The sequence below is a fragment of the Panulirus ornatus genome, chromosome 28 (genome assembly GCF_036320965.1).
Source record: "Panulirus ornatus isolate Po-2019 chromosome 28, ASM3632096v1, whole genome shotgun sequence".
NCBI lineage: Eukaryota > Metazoa > Arthropoda > Malacostraca > Decapoda > Palinuridae > Panulirus > Panulirus ornatus.
This window is the reverse complement of record NC_092251.1, coordinates 1,098,699-1,118,636: the sequence shown is the minus strand read 5'-3', so window position 1 is coordinate 1,118,636 and position 19,938 is coordinate 1,098,699. Positions and strand designations below refer to the sequence as shown.

The window sequence follows — 19,938 nt, the reverse complement described above, 5'->3', positions numbered from 1 at the left end:
GGTTTGGGCACATGGAGAGAATGAGTGAGGAAAGATTGACCAAGAGGATATATGTGTCGGAGGTGGAGGGAACGAGGAGAAGAGGGAGACCAAATTGGAGGTGGAAAGATGGAGTGAAAAAGATTTTGTGTGATCGGGGCCTGAACATGCAGGAGGGTGAAAGGAGGGCAAGGAATAGAGTGAATTGGAGCGATGTGGTATACCGGGGTTGACGTGCTGTCAGTGGATTGAATCAAGGCATGTGAAGCGTCTGGGGTAAACCATGGAAAGTTGTGTAGGTATGTATATTTGCGTGTGTGGACGTATGTATATACATGTGTATGGGGGGGGGTTGGGCCATTTCTTTCGTCTGTTTCCTTGCGCTACCTCGCAAACGCGGGAGACAGCGACAAAGTATAATAAAAAATAATAATAAATATATATATATATATATATATATATATATATATATATATATATATATATATATATATATATATATATATATATACAATGCACCGAAACCACTGCTCCCTTTCCACATCCAGGCTCCACATGACAGCTAGAGACTGAGTGTGAATGAATGTGGCCTTTTATCTTTTCCCTTGCACTACCTTGCGGGGGGTAGGAGGGATGCTATTTCATGTGTGGCGGGGTGACAACGGGAATGAATAAAGGCGGCAAGTATGAGTATGTACATGTGTATTTATGTATATGTCTGTGTATATGTATATATACGTTGAAATGTATAGGTATGTATATGGGCGTGTATGTATATACATGTGTATGTGATTGGGTTGGGCCATTCTTTCGTCTGTTCCCTTGCACTACCTTGCTAACACAGGTCCACCACGGTATTCCACATCATTCCAATTCACTCAATTCCGTGCACTCCATTCACCCTCCTGTATGTTTAGACCCTGATTGCTCAAAATCATTTACACTCCATCCTTTCACCTCCAAATTGGTCTGCCACTTCTTTTTCCCTTCACCTCTGACACGTATATCCTCTTTGTCAATCTTTCATCCCTCATTCTCTCCATGTGTCCAAACCATTTCAACACATTGTCCTCTGTTCTCTCAACCACACTTTTTATTACCACACATCCCTCTTACCCATTTATTACTTACTTGACCAAACTCCTCACACGACATATTGTCCTCAAACATTTCATTTCCAACACATCCACCCTCCTCCATTCATGCCTGTCTAAAGCCCATGCAAGGGTTGAAAAAAGGGCAAATGAGAGTTGTGATGACAGAGTATCATTAAACTTTAGGTAAACTAAAAAGATGTTTTGGGAGGAGGTAAGTAACATGCATGAGATAAGAAAACACTTGGGAACATGAGTGAAGGGGGGAATGCATGTATAGTGCCGCTGTACACAGAGGCAAAGGGGATAAAAGTGAGTGTTTAAACTACAGAGGTATAAGTTTGTTGAGTGTTCCTGGAAAACTGTATAGGAGGATATTGATTGAGAGGGTAAAGGCATGTACAGAGCATCAGATTCTCCGGAGAGCAGTTTGGTTTTAGAAGTGGCACACGCTGTGTGGATCAGGTTTTTATTTTGAAGAAGGCATATGATACAGTTGACAAAGATGGAAAGGTCTGTGGGGCCTGGATGTGGATAGGGAGCTAGAGCTAGACAGCTAGAGACTAAGTGTGAGTGGATGTGGCCTTTTTTCGTCTGTCTCCTTTCTCCACCCCATTGATGAAGGGGGTGGTGATGCTGTTTCATGTGGGGCATTGTGGTGCCAGGAATGGATGAATGTGAGCAATTATAAATATCTATGTGTGTGAATGAATTTGACCTTTTTTTTTCTTTTCCTAATGTTACCTCATGGGGGGGATGCTATTTCATGTGTGGCGGGATGGCAACAGGAATGGATAAAGGCAGCAAGTATGAATATGTACATGTGCATATATGTATATTTCTGTGTATGTATATGTATGTTTACATTGAAATGTATAGGTATGCATATGTGCGTGTGTGGGTGATTATGTATATACATATGTACATGGGTGGGTTGGGCCATTACTTCGTCTGTTTCCTTGTGCTCTGGCGATTAAGTATAACAATAATAATAATGATAAAAAAAATTTATATATGCGTGTTGATATGTATATGTATGTATTGTGCATATATGTGTGTGTATATGTATATATGGGGATAGGGGAGAAAGAATACTTCCCATGTATTCCCTGCGTGTCGTAGAAGGCGACTAAAAGGGAAGGGAGCGGGGGGCTGGAAATCCTCCCCTCTTGTTTTTTTTTTTTTTCCCAAAGAAGGAACAGAGAAGGGGGCCAGATGAGGATATTCCCTCAAAGGCCCAGTCCTCTGCTCTTAACGCTACCTCGCTAATGCGGGAAATGGCGAATAGTATGAAAGAAAGAAAGAAAGATATGTATGTATGTGTATATGGATGGATGGGTCTTTCTTCATCTGTTTCCTGGCACCGCCTGGCTGACACAGGAAAGGTGTACATGTGTAAGTGGGTGGGTTGGGCCATTCTTTCGTCTGCTTCCTTGCGCTACGGCAATTAAGTATAATAATGATAATAATAATGATAAAAAAATTTATATATGTATTTGTTGATATGCATATGTATGTATTGTGCATATATGTGTGTGTATATGTATGTATGTGTATATGGATGGATGGGTCTTTCTTCTTCTGTTTCCTGGCACCGCCTGGCTGATGTGGGAAACTGCTATCAAGTATGATGAATAAATATATATATAGTAAAACCTCGATTTAACGGATCCTGATGTAATGAATTTTGGATTTAACAGACAAATAATATTACAGTACATTAATCATAATTTTAGAAATAAAAAAATCTCAAATGCCACACCATGCACATTTTATATCATACTTGTTTGTAGCATGGAGTAGACTCACTTTGTTTTGGTGTCAGTCTGCTTCAAGCTATCATGTGGTCAGGATGTATACAGAATGTTTCTGTTATTTCAGAATTATGCCTTTATTTACTAAATAATTTTGCAATCCTTACAATTTAAAATGGCATAAAGTGATTGTAAGAGGAGCATTGAAAGCAGGTAGTCTGTCTGCTATTTATTGTAAAGATGTATCCTTTCACTGGAGAGGGGTAGCACCACTTCTATCTCAGTCTGACTCCCGCCTCGGCACCTCCAACTGCCTGGTGAGCTTTCCCACGCTGCCGGGTGCCCACCACCTAACTGTCATACCGCACACTAAACCCTACACACCCTCAGGGGATTTTGGTAACTGAATATGATATTTTGTTTCTACACTGAAAAACAAAATTGAAAACATTATAAAAGAGTGAAGTTAGAATTCAAGAAGCAGGAAGTCAAATGTTCTCGCAAATCACTGTTCAGCAACAATACACCTACTATATATGTGAGCAGAACAAAAATGACATAACAAATTAGTGTGTTCACCCTTCATAGGAGCCACCACGAAGTCTTGCAAGTGTGCAGGGTGGTGTCTCTCATGGTGAGGGTGCCAACTCCTGAGGCTGGGTGTCGCCACAACTTGGGGCGAAACCGCTGCTGGTGGGTATTCCCCTTGACCCACAGGTGTCATAGGGATCAAACCTTGGGGTGTAGGTGACATCAGTTTCACAAAGACAGGCAGCTGCTGCCATCCAGCTTCACTGAGTATTGTCTGTACAGTTTCATCTCCGCTGCCACTCTGTCCAACCTGTATCACACCTTCGAAGTGACATCCCGTGCTCGGACGGGGGTGCCCAGAAACAGCTAGGGCAGCATGGCAGCATCACCTACTGGGCCACCCTGCATGCAAGCCTGGTTCTCTACTATGGCCCACTCCCTGTTTTGCAGAGCAGTTCTCCATCGCTGGTGTATTAGATAATGTTGCCAGGTGCCGGAACACCAGCTCGCAACTTTCTTCCTTCTGCCAGCTGTGTGGGTGACATAACCTTCTCTCTTAGGGGGAATTGGAACATAGCCTGGCTAGCTTTGCTGTTGTGCAGGCTACTTCCAACACCCATGTTACCCCTTAACACCCATTTGGCTCCCTTTACTGCTGCTTCGGTATGTCCATTGGACTAGGAAACGTGGGCTGAGGAGATGCAGGCCTTGATTCCCCATTTTATGTAGAAAGCTTCCATCTCCTCTCTGTTTAGATTGGTTTCCCCATCCAAGACAGTTTCCTTGGGTGCACCTTATCTCTTGAAGAAGGTGAGCAGCTTTGCAGTCACCTGGGATTTTCCTGCATAGATTCAAATTTTACACATTGCTCCATGTAAAAGGTGCAATGAAAGTAAGTAGTCCATCCTCTTTTCATTATAAAAAAGTATCCCCTTGCAGGAGAGTGGTGGCATCACCTCTTTCTCAGTCTGACTCCTGCCTCCAACTGCTTAGCGAGCATTCCCACACTGCCTGGTGCCCACCACCTAACTATCATACCACACAGTACATTGCTAGTGGGATTAAAAGAAAGCGTGTGAACTTAAATGTGGCACAGAAAAACGGACACCCCTTCCCCCGATAAGTCTGTTAAATCAAGAGGTTACTGTATATGCATATATTAAGTAATCATAGCAGTGGAATTGCATGCTCACCAGATTCCTGCCTACTGATACAGCCAGGATTTGTCAGTTGATGGTTAATCAATACTTTCATAGAATTTTATAGAATGGGTTGGCATGTTTGTGTTTAGTGTGGCTTTCTTGGACCACTTAGTCATGAATTCAGTAGCTCACATTTTATCACAGTACAGAAATATGTTCTTTGTTGAAGATACTTCTGAAGATTGTTCCAGTTTTGGTAAGAAATAAAGGGTTACCATATCATTGATTTCAGGAGTGCTGGTGGCATTAGTTGATCCTGGAAATGTTTGGACTCCAATTTACAGACATTCTTGGAAGTCCTGGAGTGATACACTTATATGGATGAGGTGCTACGTCTTCATGAGAGGTGTGGAAGAAGGTGCACAGTCAACAGTACATGCACTTAATGCCCCACATCTTATGAGTGGAAAGTATATTAAGTAAGTAAACATTCAATCTGTAGTCAGTAGTTGGTAGGCAGCCACTGACCAGGGAGGTTTATTACTGGTACTACTCTCCTAGGTATCAGGAGGGTCACAGGCAGCTGCTTATTGGGCCAGCACTTCAGTGGTTGTCAAGTGCGCTCCACTGACCCCAGTAGCTGTCTTTTCTTTTTGCCTCACCCATACATGAACTGCTGGCAAGTCATCCACAAACAAACAATCTCCTTGTCACACATAACACTTGATGAACACTTAACTTGCACAACTCATTCTTCCTAACTCTAGATTTTTTTGCAGTGAGTGCTATGTGCTAGCCTTGCCTCTTGGCAAAATGGTAGGAGCAGTAGATAGAAGTAGTAGGTAGGAACATTAGACAGGAGAATTAGGTAGGAACACTAGTTAGAAGTAATAGGTAGGAACATTAGCTGGAAGCATTAGGCAGTAGTAGGTTGGAATATAAGGTTGACACACTAGGTAATAGTAGTTGGTGGGAACATTAGGTAGGAAGCCTCTGAAAACACTACACTAGAGTTGCCTCTGCCAGTGGCCTGCTAAGGATGGGATGCCAAGGGTTAAGAAGTGGCAGTGGAGTTCACCAGTTAAGGGGACTTTTTCCCATGGCCACCTCTTCAAGGGAGTTCCCAAAGGGAACATTTATCGAACATATAGATAGGTAAGATATTCGATTGTTTCTCAAGTGTCTTACATTAGTTGTTAGTATTATCTTATGAAGGATGATTTATGTAAATCGTTTTCTCTTTTCTTCTTAATTTTTTGTTGTCACCTTTATACATATTCACAGTTTAGTATATGGAGAAGCTTCTTCAAAAATCTGGCTGTCAACCATCTTCCCACCCCTCAGACATCAAAGATCCATGAATAATTTTCATAACACATAGCAAGCAAAGTCTGCAATTTGTTGTGTCCATCAATAAATGAAGCAGTCTTTGCAGTATTGTGCTTTAGTGTGGCTCTTAGGAAATGAAATATTTGACACAGTCATTTTGTGCTTGTTTAGCTTTTGTTAAGTGAAGTAAGTCACCACAATTATTTGCTTAGTCATCAGTAAGTGAAGTTGAGCTTGCATAATTACTGTCATACATTTTTTTCAAACCACTCATCTTTCATGAAACTCCCACCCATCATTCGCTTAGCTATCTAAACTATTGAACAAGTAGGAATTCACTCCCTTTTTGATAGTAACTCAACAAAAAGATGAATGCGTTTTTTTTCAGAATTGAGAGGTTACTTGCAATGAAACACCCCATGGGAATTAGAACATTACTAATGATGGTTTACTAGGGATGGCAAAAAGAATGATGCCCATTTACCTTTGAAAGTTACCAGGAGTGAGAGTAGGGGACAGGAAACCCTCCCTTCATTTATTATTTTCCAAAAGAAAGAACAGAGGAACAAGCCAAGCCATGATTTTTCCTCCTAGGCTCTTTCATCTTTTTAGGATGCTATCTCTCTCACATATGAGAGAGCATAGATGTATGAATGCAAGATTGATGATCATAGATGGTTGGATAGAATTAAGAATGATGCAGTATGAAAAAGTCATTAGAAAGATGCATTGATGGAAGTGTATTCAAATATTGTGGTCATATTGATTGTTTAATAGATGATAGGTTGGTCATGAGGGTATAAAGCAAGACAGTTGAAGGTTCAAGAAGGAGAGGTAGACTGTGGAAGAAATTAATAGATGTAGAGATAATTGATTTGGGGTAGGAATAATTCAGATGAAAATGGTAGAGAAACTATATAAGATCAGATGCAGTGGAAGCATTTTGTATATAGAGATGTTGATTTCACATGTTGAATCAGTTTAGTGTGTGAAATAAAAAAAATATGAAATACTTTCATAAATGTAGAAGTTCATCTTTAGCTCCCAACACATTGGACAGGGGTTGGGGATGTTTATGAGCTCACTATCTGCATGTATCTAATTAAACTCAGTGAAATTGAGAATTGAGTTATGATGGACTTCCATGGTGTAGCAGTTATCATTCCTGACTGTGACACATTCACAGGCCACCCAGGGTCAGGTGCATAGGTTCAGTTCCTGGTTGAGGCAATCACTCCACAGTCAACCCAGCTGTTCATCCACCCCTACAGGTTGATTGTTAGAATGGGTTCCTGGTTCAGGCCAGGGTATTTATATATATAGTGCTAATGAGATGGCCTTGATTAAGGCCTCAGTTGCCCATTCTATCTCAGCTAACACAAAGAAAAGAAAAAAAAAAAGGAAGTTACATACAGCCAGACAGCTGTGGGAGTTTTTTAAGCAGACTGATGCCCCCAATCTCATCCTTGCAGTCTAGTAAAAGGGGCGAGAATATCCATTTCTCAGGAGTTGACTGATTACTCTAAAATATCTAGATTACCCTCTTTAAAAATACTACCTCTTCCATGCATGCATTTACAGTAGTTCTGTTCTTGAGTATTCAGAAAAATTAGGAGCAGTTGCATGGATTTTCAGGAAGAAAAGTAAGTGGAACTCCAAAGAGACTTTTTTTTGTTTTTTAATGCACACATCTTATAGACATAATTTCATTTATGCCTGCCTTAATTGAAATATTAAAGGAATGACTAAAGAAATTGAGAAGAAAGAAAATTCCAGTCATTGTATGCTTTCCAAATCCAGTGATAATAGAATAAAAGAAAATGTGAAAGAAAAGAGAGAGAGAGGGGGGGGTGAGAGTGTGTGAAGATAAGTAAAATTTTCTTATCCCCGTTCCTGCTTATTTTGTTCCCTGTGATATAAATCACTTTGTATTTTGTGATTCACAGTTACAAAAGGGAGGGGAAACAACTGAACTGTAAAGACAGAAAATAAAGTAGAACGGGTGTGTAGTGCATGTAGGGATAAGATATTAAGACTAGCCTGGTGGCTTGATTTTAAGTAAACATAAAACAAGACCAACGAACCTAGTACATAGGTTGTAAGATGATTACTGCCAGGGCTTTAACATTCCTAAGGTGGGAAAATAAGGGCTTTACTCTGGGGCACAAGTTGTAAGTAGGTGGCCTCTACTTTGGCCATCCTCAGAATCTGTTTCCACTTCTTCAGTTTACCAGTGAAGGTGATAGATTTCATAGATTATATCTTTCTCAAAAAGCCCTCTCTGAAACCCTCTTCCTTCACATGGGTATGCTATAGTTTGCTGGCAGGACACTGCAGGAGAGTAATATAGGTTTTGAATTAGAAATGCCATTTCTCTATTAAACAATATCCTACAAGCAATTTTTCATGTTTTTCTTATTCTATCCCACTATCCTCTCCTTTTTTTCAAAAAATCTTTTCTCTGTGGCTTTAGGGACTGCCATGGGCTGGCTATATGACCTGCGGGTAAGGGAGCTCTAGTCAGGAGTGGACAAGGTCAGTGAAGTAGGCCCGTTGATGATCACCCGTTGACTGAAGGCTGTTTGGTTTAAGCAAATTTGTGTCAATGAAAAAAGGAGTTTGAAAGATAGTTTCCACGCTGACTTTTAGGTGTTTAGAATGATCCGAATCCCAGTAATCCCAAGGCTTGTTTTGTTTGCTCGCTTGATGCCAGGTTGGAGAGAAAAGGTTTTTCAAATTGAAAAATCCCATATTTTCTGTATAAGATTACTGTAATCCATACATGAAGTTCTTGTTGAAAGTCACACTGTTAGATTTACAAAGAGACCTATGATACAGTCATGGATAGGTTCTTTTTTGAGACACATTATCCTCTATATCCAGTCAAGACTTTCTTGGCCACAGAAAATTACCTAGAACATTTGCTTTTCTTCAAAGCACCTTGAAGCTTTCATGAGTAAGGTACATTTCCAATAAGATCAGGAGGTTTCTCCTCCATTGCACAACTCGGCTTTCAACCTTGGCCTAATGTAGGTATAGTGGTTCTTCCTTGGCTTTTGCGAGGAATATCTCATTAGTTGACAGATACCTGTGTTCTGTTTCACTCTGTTTAGTTTTCATTGACCTTCCTCTTGTATTTTAGAGTATGCTGTTCTCATAAGGTAATAGCCCATAATGGGGCTCAGGATTGCCTTTTTTTTTCTTTAAGTCTGCCTTCACAGGAGTGTGCTCAAAGGGCTTATAGGATTGTGGCCTTGGTGAAAAATGTCTGTTTTAAAGGATGAAGGACTGTTATCACAGACAGGCATCTGTGAGCAGCCATATATTTACCCTTCCCATAATTCCCCTCGTTCCTTTTGAAAAAACATATCTTACACTTGGACATAAACAGGTTTGAGACACAATTACCAATGATCAATGAATGAATGGGAAAAGTTGCTTAGCCATAACTGACTTCCACACAATGACATCTTAAGCTTGAACAAGTTGAGTCCTGTGAACAGATACTTATAATTGTTGAAGGGATTAATGCTCATGGACATACCACATTTTAGGGGTTAAGTTAGGTTAGGTTAGGTTTGTAGTGCTCAGTAGTTTTTCAGATACTGTTAGGGCTCTGCCTGCATTAGAGAAATGGTTTATTCTTCATATCCAACATTTTTTTTTCTTTAAAGTCATAGAATTGTGATGCTATTTATATACTAGATACCCAGCTACTGTTACAAGTACCTGTTCCTGTATGAGAACTGTATTATGCAGCTTGTGTTTGCTATGTAGTCAGTAAATAGTAAATTTTGATGTCATATCCATTTGATTGTTAATTTTACAATTATTTTTCTCCAGTAGCCACCTGGATAGTGAGGATCAACAGATATATGGTGCTGTTGCAGTCCAGCAGTTTATAGCTGACTCTGCAGTTTTAGCTGGTCTGCCACAGGGTCTTCTGCTATAGTAAGTATCCGCAGCTCAAGGTGACATAAACAAACTCTAAAAGAAGTAATTAATAATTAGATATATTGCTGAAGAAGTATAAGTTCAGGTTTTCATTGTCTGAAAAGATAATTGTAATTGAGAGTATATTTTCAAGTAGAAAAATATTTTTTTCATGTTAACAAAGTGGAATTTAGATCCCAATAGTGAGTGTGAATATATTTCATATAACAAGCTTCTGCATTTTGTTTTTCATTTTTTTAGCAGTAATTTTCTTACTGCATCAGTGAGAATTGTATATATATTTTTCATTTGCTGTTTTAGCCACCCATATCTTATAAGGCTCTGTTGATTATGCCTTCACAAACAATACCTTCACCATCAAAGTATTTAAAACTTCAGGTACTTACAGTGTTTTCATGGTAAACTTTTCTCAGTGATACAAACCAAAGCTGATTATACATATGTACACTTTGAAGATTTTTATATTGTACATTTCACATGTAAACTTTTCTCAGTGATACAAACCAAAGCTGATAATACATATGTACACTATGAAGACATTTATATTGTACAAGTCCAATTATTATACTGTATTTATACATGAAATTACCTTTAATCATGACACTTAGAAAAATTAGTATTACATCCTGGAGAAAGGTGGATGTTGAGGGAGAAAATGTTTATACAGGGAAAATGCAACCAAGAGAACAAGCTAAAATATATGTAGATGTTCAGGATATATATTGTTCTTGTGATGTGAGGTTGTTAGAGACCCAGTATTTGGCAAGTGAGGGCACAAAGCCACATGTATTTGGAGAGGCTGTGTCTGCTCTAGACCGGGCTTTAGAAATTGCTTTCTCTATTATGGTTGATGAAGAGAGGGCTGTCCTGAATATACAGATTCCTGGAAAATATATAAGCGATGATCTGACTGAATTAGTTGTGTTCAGTTGTGTGGTATGCTTGAAAATTATTGAAAATGGGAAATTAATATTTGATTTCACTCCTAAGGAAAAACTAGGTGTAGCTACAAGGTACAAGAACATAGGTATTTGTCTTTACAAGGAAGGTAGTCTTGCAAAAAAATTAGCAGCCTTTTTTATGTTTAGGGATGCAATAAAATGGTTGTTAATGATTGGACCAGATGAAACAAAAGATATCTTAGGCGAGTTCCAGATCATGAAAATTCACTGCTACAATAATATTGCACTGTGCCATCTAAATCAGCATCGATATGAACTTTCCATAGCTGCATCTACTGTCGCTCTTGGAATAGACATGAAAAATGTTAAGGCGCTCTTCCGACGAGCAGTAGCCAACACTGAATTACAGAATTATGAATTTGCTTTGGGTGATATTCAAGCTGCTTTTGCCCATGATCCAAACAATTTACTAATTAAGAAACAGTTAGAGCTAATAAAGAGGAAGCAAAAAGCAGTGTCAGAAAAATATGCTCAAGCCATGAGAAAGTTGTTTACCTGAAGAGGTAAACAACCCTGCCCCACAGGAAACAGCACCACTACCCCTTGCTTTAGCAAAATAGTGCCAGAAAAACAGACAAACAAGCCACATTCATTCTCACTCAATCTCTAGTTGTCATGTGTAATGCACCAAAACCACAGCCTCCTATCCACATCTAGGCCCCATAGACCTTTCCATGGTTTACCCCAGATGTTTCACATACCCTGGTTCAGTCCTTTGACAGCACATTGACCCTAGTATACAATATCGTTCCAATTCACTCTATTCCTTGCATGCCTCTCGCCCTCCTGTATGTTCAGGCCCTGATCGCTCAAAATCTTTTTCACCTCCATCCTTTCACCTCCGATTTGGTCTCCTGCTTCTCCTTGTTCCCTCCATTTCTGACACATATATCCTCTTTGTCAATCTTTCCTTGCTCATTCTCTCCATATGTCGAAACCATATCAACACCCTCTTCTGCTCTCTCAGCCACACTCTTTTTATTTCCACACCTCTCTTACCCTTTCATTACTTATTTGATCAAACCACTTCACACCACTCATTTTCCTCAAACATTTCATTTCGAACACACCCACCCTCCTCCGTACAACCCTATATGGCCATAGTCCATGCCTCCCAGCCATATAACATTGTTGGAACTAATATTTCTTCAGACACCCATTTTTGTTCTCTAAGACAGCGTTTTCTCCTTCCACACATTCTTCATCGCTCCCAGAACCTTGTCCCCCTCCCTCACCCTGTGACTCACTTCCACCTCCATGTTTCCATTTGCTGCCAAGTCCACTCCCAGATATCTAAACTACTTCTCTTCCTCTAATTTTTCTCCATTCAAAATTACTTGTTCCTCAACCCTACTGAACCTAATAACATTGCTCTTATTCACATTTACTCTCAATTTTCTCCTTTCAGACACTTTTCCAAACTCAGTTACTAACTTTTGCAGTTTCTCACTCGAACCAACCACTAGAAGAACTGTATCATCGGCAAACAACTGACACACTTCCAATGCCCTCTCATTCCTAACCGACAGCATATTCACCCCTCTCTCCAAAACTTGCATTTGCCTACCTAACCACCCCATCCATAAACAACTTAAACAACCATGAGGACATTATACACCTCTGCTGCAGAATGACATTCACTGGGAACCAATCACTCTCCTCTCTTCCTATTCATACACATGCCATACATCCTTGGTACAAACTTTTCACTGCTTGTAGCAATTTACTTCCCTCACCATATACTCTTAAGACCTTCCTCAAAGTGTCTCTATCAACCCTTTCGAGTTCTTTCTCCAAATCCATAAATACTGGATACAAATCCATCTGATTTTCTAAGTATTTCTCACACACATTCTTCAAAGCAAACACCTGATCCATATATCCTTTACCACTTCTGGAACCACACTGCTCTTCCCCAGTCTGATGCTCTGTACATGCCTTCACCTTCTCAATCAATACCCTCCCATAAAATTTCCCAGGAATACTCAGCAAACTTATGCCTCTGTAGTTTGAACACTCTCCTTTGCCTTTGTACAGTGGCACTATGCATGCATTCTGCTATTCCTCAGGCACTTCACCATGATCCATACATACATTGAATATCCTTACCAACCAATCAACAAGTCACCCTCTTTTTAAATAAATTCCACTGCAATACCATCCAAACCCGTCGCCTTGCTGGATTTCATCTTCCGCAAAGCTTTCACTTCCTGTTCCCCATAAACCAGACCAATTTCCTTGACCTTCTTACTTTGCACACCACCCTGACCAAAACACCCTATATCTGCCACTCTATCATCATACACATTCAAGAAAACTTCAAAATACTCATTCCATCTCCCTCTCACTTCATCAGTACCTATTATTACTTCCCCATTTACCCCCTTCACCAATCTTCCCATTTGTTCTCTTGTCTTACGCATGTTATTTTCCTCCTTCCAAAGCATCTTTTTATTTTACCTAAATTTAATGATACTCACTCATCGCAATTCTCAGTTGCCCTCTTTTTCAACCCCTGCACCTTTTCTCTAGACCTCTTACTGCTTTCTTTTGTACATCTCCCAGTCATTTGCACTCCTTCTATGCAAGTATTGTCCAAACGCCTCTCTCTTCTCTTTCACTAACAACTTTACCTCCTCATCCCACCACTCGCTACCTTTTCTAATCTGCCCACCTTTCTCATGCCATATTGATATTTTGTGCAAGCCATCACAGCTTCCCTAAATGCATCCCATTCCTCACCCACTCCCCTTACGTCATTTACTTTCACCTTTTGCCATTCTACACTCAGTCTCTCCTGGTACTTCCTCACACAGGTCTTCATTTTTGAAAACCTCTACAAATCTTCACCTTTGCCTCCACAAGATACTGATCACACATCCCTCCAGCTGCTCCTCTAGCACATTAACATCCAAAAGTCTCTCTTTTACACAACTATCAATTAACACGCAGTCCAATAATGCCCTCTAACCATCTCTCCTATTCACATACGTATACTTATGTATATCTCTATTTTTAAACCAGGTATTCGTATTCACCAGTCCTTTTTCAACGCGCAAATCCACAAGCTCTTCACCATTTCCATTTACAACACTGAATACCCCATGTGCACCAGTTATACCCTCGACTGCCACATTACTCACCTTCCCATTTCAATCACCCATCACTATAACCTGCTCCTCTCATCAAAGCTGCTGACACACTCACTCAGCTGCTCCCAAAACTCTTGCCTCTCATGATCTTTCTTCTCATGACCAGATGCATAAGCACCAATAATCCCCCATCTCTCTCCATCCACTTTCAGTTTTACCCAAATCAATCTAGAATTTACTTTCTTACAATATCACATACTCCCACATCTACCTCAGGAGTAGTGCTACTCCTTCCTTAGCTCTTGTCCTCTCACCAACCCCTGACTTTACTTGCAAGACTTTTCCCAACCACTCTTTCCCTTTACCCTTGAGCTTCTTTTTACTCAGGGCTAGAGCATCCAGGTTTCTTTTCTCAACCATACTGCCTATCTCTCCTTTCTTCTCATCTTGGTTATGTCCACACACATTTAGACACCCCAATCTGAGCCTTCGAGGAGGATGAGCACTCCCTGCTTGACTCCTTCTGTTTTCTCTTTTTGAATCGAAATACAAGGAGGGGAGGGTTTCCAGCCCCCCCTCCTGCCCCCTTTATTCACCTTCTACGACGTTTAGGAATACGTAGGAAGTATGAGTGTGTGTGTGAGCGGATGTGCCTTTGTTTCCTGGTGCTACCTCATTAACGCTAATGTGAAACAGGGATCATGTATGAAAAACAATATATATATATATACATTGGAGAGATTGATCAACTCAAAGGAAATTCACTTCCATGAGCAGACAGAATGGTGGCCTTGTTCCTCAATAATACAAGAACAGCAATAGTGAAACCAGAGATGTTACTAGTTAAGCAAAGCCTGAATGAAAGCAAGATTGAAGACTTTACAGTTAGCATATGCAATTCCAATACACAATAACTGATCTTTGTGGGTCTTCTTCGGTATACAGATGTTCCCTGACATTCATACAACTTTCGACTTTACGATGGTGCAATATTCAACACTTATAAAATAGGCTTTGTGTTAGATGATTTTGCCCAACTGTAGGCTAATGTAATTGTGCTGATAACATTTAAGGTAGGCAGTCTATGCTAAGCTATGTTCAGTGGATTAGATGTACAGTATTAAATGTACATAATAAATGTATTTTGGTGAGGCTGTATAGCTGTCAATGAAAAAGTAGGAGTCATCTTATCTTAGACCTTGCACCAGAGGTTTCTATCATTTCCTTGCTCCTACTTGGAGTATAGCCTTAAAACTCCAGGTGTACCATTAGAATTAATTATATAATAACAATAATAATGACAATTATCCTTTGTGACAGAGTAGAAAGAACACTGCCAACATGATGTATCTTACACATCATAGAAGGCAACTAAAAGGTGTGGGAACTGGAGCCAATAAATCCTTCCTTCCTTTATTACTTTTCAAAAGAAGGGATAGAGGAAAGGGTTAAATAAGGATATTTTATCCCCTAAGGACCAGACATCTGCTCTGGTCACTTCCCCACTTACTTAGGAAATGGAAAAAAAATGCAAAGGAAAAAAAAATGATAATACGTATAAACTTTTTCAATTATTGACTTGTTATTTTCAAATCTTTTTAATTTCTTTTTTAAATATCACAGGATCTCATAATTCTGGAGGGAAATGCAGTTATTATGATTACCTGAGGTGGCATGAATGCACAAAGTCATCAAGAAAAATTCTGTTTTGGTTATGAGTTCCATGTCACTATTATTGAATCAATGTATTCCATGACTTGTAAACTCCCAGTTCGGAATCAGATTTTAAAAGGAAATAAAACCTTGCTCCATTTGCACTCAACCTGAATGAGTCAAACTTTCCACTGAATTACATTACAGAGGGGCCATTTTTATATTAATGTCAGGTAATACTACAAATTGGTCACCACACATATTGTGCCTGGCTATGTGAAGTATTCCCATTCCTTTCACAGGTACATATATATTATAACCAAATGCAAAGATTTCCATCATAAGTATACTACCAAGCTCAAGAACAGTACTGTAGTTTATTTCAGAAATTTTTATATAATATTTTGAGTAATACTTTACAAAAAAAATCACTGAAGATATTTAAACAATGTTTATGTTATCTGGACTTCATGTTATACAATGGATAATCTCCAGATTCAATCCCAAATTTGTAACCACAAATATATAATACACAAAGTCATTAACTCTTTGCATATCAAAATACTTCTTGCACTTCAAAATTTTTATTTAATGCAGTTCAGTAAAAAATTGCTATATTCCACAAAAATTTACATCACAATAATTTCTTAATACCGATATCTCTAAAGTCAAGCCACGATTTCTTTCCAAAGAACTCTATCTACATTGGATACACCTTTTTCTGGCAAACATCTGATAAAGAATGCAAAACATTTCCCAAACGCTAAAATCATCCCACTTAAAAAAATTTCCATACCCTATGCCATCCACAAGACTAGTTACAGGCAATTCTAGGTAGCCCTGGTGTTGGACCAGCAGTGAGCAATAATAACTTATAAGCCATCTTATTTAATAATGATATGATTGATGCTCACAGCAGATGATGATGAACACCAGTAAGAAACAGGAGAAAATGGTTAGGATTTAAATAATAAGTTTAGATGTTTAAGGTTAACTAAGTTCTATGTTCATGACCCTGATAAAAATAAATTGGTAATGGTATCAATTTCAGTTTCAATCAGCAGCTTCAGGACAGCTGCATACAAAACCATCCATATTGCTGAATGACTATTTTCATAACCTCAAGTAATTACTATGAAATTCAAGCAGGAGCAACACTTTCAATACAGTAATGTTAAGACATCCATAAGTATTCCTTTGGCCAAATGGATATATATATACTTTATTTCTAAAGGGGAAGTTTAACCATCAAAACACAAGCAAATATTGTTAATTTCATATCCAGTTGCTTTACTGGATTCACAAAAATATCAGATAAAGTGTATCCTTTTTATACTTACATAAATTATCTTCTAATTAAAAGGAACAGCAAGCAGATTCTAGTATTGCTATCATTGAAAAAAAAATTATGAAAAATGTATAAAGACACTTACACAGACAATATTCATTCACAAAAAAGGCACAACCGTTTGATGCAAGGGAAACGGGACCCCCATGTCCCCCAGTGGTACAGCCTAAACATTTACCATTACAGTAAAGTTGCATTAGGTATCAGAAAGAACTTAAGATATAATTATTAGTATTTCCATATGTAAAATATTTAATCACTTTGAGCATTTAAAGAAAGATCAATTGGCTTTCAACTTTTACACATTTACAAGTAACAACTGAATCTCAATTTTCACGATGTCAGAGTATTAAGCCATACTTGAAGTTGAAAGTGAGAGTAACCTCATATTCTCCCATATTTGAAATTGGATTCATTTGTAACTCCTGAAACATACAAAGAATGTTCAGATAACTTTCTCAAATAATCAACTGGATTCAGTATGCACTGATATATGTGGGATGTGTTAATGTACTATGCTCAAAGTGACTAGTTAACTCTTAAGTTAAAGGAAAAAAATAGGTAATGCATAAACAATACAATCTGTATTGAGGCTATCATTGTAACTAAGTAATGCTTAGCACCTAAGCCTAAAAGCATAAACAATAGCACTATGCAAAGGACGAACATGCTAGCCATTGTGTCTTGGCAAGACATATCACATTCCATATGCCCAAATGGGCCATCTACTATATTTGCCAAATCCCACGAGAATAAAATACTCAACACTTTTATGCCTGAAAATACACTGAATTCTCCATTACAAAATACTGTACAACCTCTATCCATCCTATTAAAACATATGAACTACACTTTAAAAGATCTAGTTCATGAAGAAATATAATTACACTACAGATTTATGCCAGTATTCATTCTTGCACACACTTCTCTTAAAAGTTGCATCTAAGAATTGTTATATATATATATATATATATATATATATATATATATATATATATATATATATATATATATATATATATATATACACGAGTATAGTGCATATGAACGCGCACAACCATATAATGTACAAACCACCAACAGCCTGGATCGAACCCAGGACCCCTGCATAGCAGGTGGGAGCACTACTGCTAGGCTATGATCAGAGGTCCTGGGTTCGATCCTGGCTAGTGGAGGTTTGTATGATATATATATATATATATATATATATATATATATATATATATATATATATATATTTATTTATTTATTTTGCTTTGTCGCTGTCTCCCGCGTTTGCGAGGTAGCGCAAGGAAACAGACGAAAGAAATGGCCCAACCCACCCCCATACACAATGTAGATACATACACGTCCACACACGCAAATATACATACCTATACATCTCAATGTACACATATATATACACACACAGACACATACATATATACCCATGCACACAAATCATACTGTCTGCCTTTATTCATTCCCATCGCCACCTCGCCACACATGGAATACCATCCCCCTCCCCCCTCATGTGTGCGAGGTAGCACAAGGAAAAGACAACAAAGGCCCCATTTGTTCACACTCAGTCTCTAGCTGTCATGCAATAATGCCCGAAACCACAGCTCCCTTTCCACATCCAGGCCCCACACAACTTTCCAGAAATCCTCCCCTCGTAATTTTAACTTTCTAAAAAAATGGGATATATATATATATATATATATATATATATATATATATATATATATATATATATATATATATATATTATTTATTTATTATACTTTATCGCTGTCTCCCGCATTAGCGAGGTAGCGCAAGGAAACACAAAAGAATGGCCCAACCCACCCACATACTCATGTATATACATACATGTCCACACACACATACACATACCTATACATCTCAACATATACATATATATACACAATCATACATATACATATATACACGTACATAATTCATAGTCTGCCCTTATTCATTCCCGTCACCACTCCGCCACACATGAAATGACAGCCCCCTCCCCCCACATGTGCATGAGGTAGTGCTAGGAAAAGACAACAAAGGCCACATTCGTTCACACTCAGTCTCTAACTGTCATGTATAATGCACCAAAACCACAGCTCCCTTTCCACATCCAGGCCCCACAAAACTTTCCATGGTTTACCCCCAGACGCTTCACATGCCCTGGTTCAATCCATTGACAGCACGTCAACCCTGGTATACCACATCGTTCCAATTCACTCTATTCCTTGCACGCCTTTCACCCTCCTGCATGTTCAGGCTCCGATCACTCAAAATCTTTTTCACTCCGTCTTTCCACCTCCAATTTGGTCTCCCACTTCTCCTCGTTCTCTCCACCCGACACATATATCCTCTTTGTCAATCCTTCCTCGCTCATTCTCTCCATGTGACCAAACCATTTCAAAACACCCTCTTCTGCTCTCTCAGCCACACTCTTTTTATTACCACACATCTCTCTTACCCTTTCATTACTTACTCGATCAAACCACCTCACATCACATATTGTCCTCAAATATCTAATTTCCAGCACATCCACCCTCCTCCACACAACTCTATCTATAGCTCACGCCTCGCAACCATATAACATTGTTGGAACCACTATTCCTTCAAACATACCCATTTTTGCTTTCCGAGGTAACGTTCTCGACTTCCACACATTTTTCAACGCTCCAAGAACTAACGCCCCCTCCCCACCCTATGAGTCACTTCCACTTCCATGGTTCCATCCGCTGCCAAATCCACTCCAAGATATCTAAAACACTTCACTTCCTCCAGTTTTTCTCCATTCAAACTTACCTCCCTATTGACGTTTCCCTCAATACTACTATACCTAATAACTTTGCTCTTATTCACATTTACTCTCAGCTTCCTTCTTTCACACACTTTACCAAACTCAGTCACCAGCTTCTGCAGTTTCTCACCTGAATCAGCCACCAGCACTGTATCATCAGCGAACAACAACTGATTCACTTCCCAAGCTATCTCATTCACAACAGACTACAGACATGCCCCTCTTTCCAAAACTCTTGCATTCACCTCCCTAACAACCCCATCCATAAACAAATTAAACAACCATGGAGACATCACACACCTCTGC

At 39.0% G+C, this 19,938-nt stretch overlaps 2 protein-coding genes across 6 annotated transcripts in view; both read left to right on the top strand.

Annotated features, from left to right (window-relative positions):
* LOC139757756 (retinol dehydrogenase 12-like) overlaps positions 1 to 19,938 on the top strand; it is a 146,758-nt gene that overhangs the window by 46,450 nt on the left and 80,370 nt on the right. For 3 of the 5 annotated variants that reach the window (XM_071678529.1, XM_071678528.1, XM_071678527.1), the window contains exons 8-9: positions 4,793 to 4,979; positions 9,673 to 9,780. In XM_071678529.1, coding sequence (XP_071534630.1) covers positions 4,793 to 4,979; positions 9,673 to 9,780 — 295 coding nt within the window. Of the gene's footprint in view, positions 1 to 4,792; positions 4,980 to 9,672; positions 9,995 to 19,938 lie in introns of those variants that run through there. The other 2 variants (XM_071678526.1, XM_071678530.1) reach the window with 1 other exon arrangement.
* On the top strand, positions 10,363 to 16,031 carry LOC139757758 (uncharacterized). The gene has a single exon (XM_071678531.1). It carries the CDS (start codon positions 10,363 to 10,365, stop codon positions 11,242 to 11,244), a length of 882 nt encoding a protein of 293 aa, XP_071534632.1. The 3' UTR covers positions 11,245 to 16,031.

Bases quoted from the DNA above. Each gene is read 5' to 3' on its own strand.
- LOC139757758 (XM_071678531.1), top strand. From the start codon at position 10,363: ATGAAATTACCTTTAATCATGACACTTAGAAAAATTAGTATTACATCC.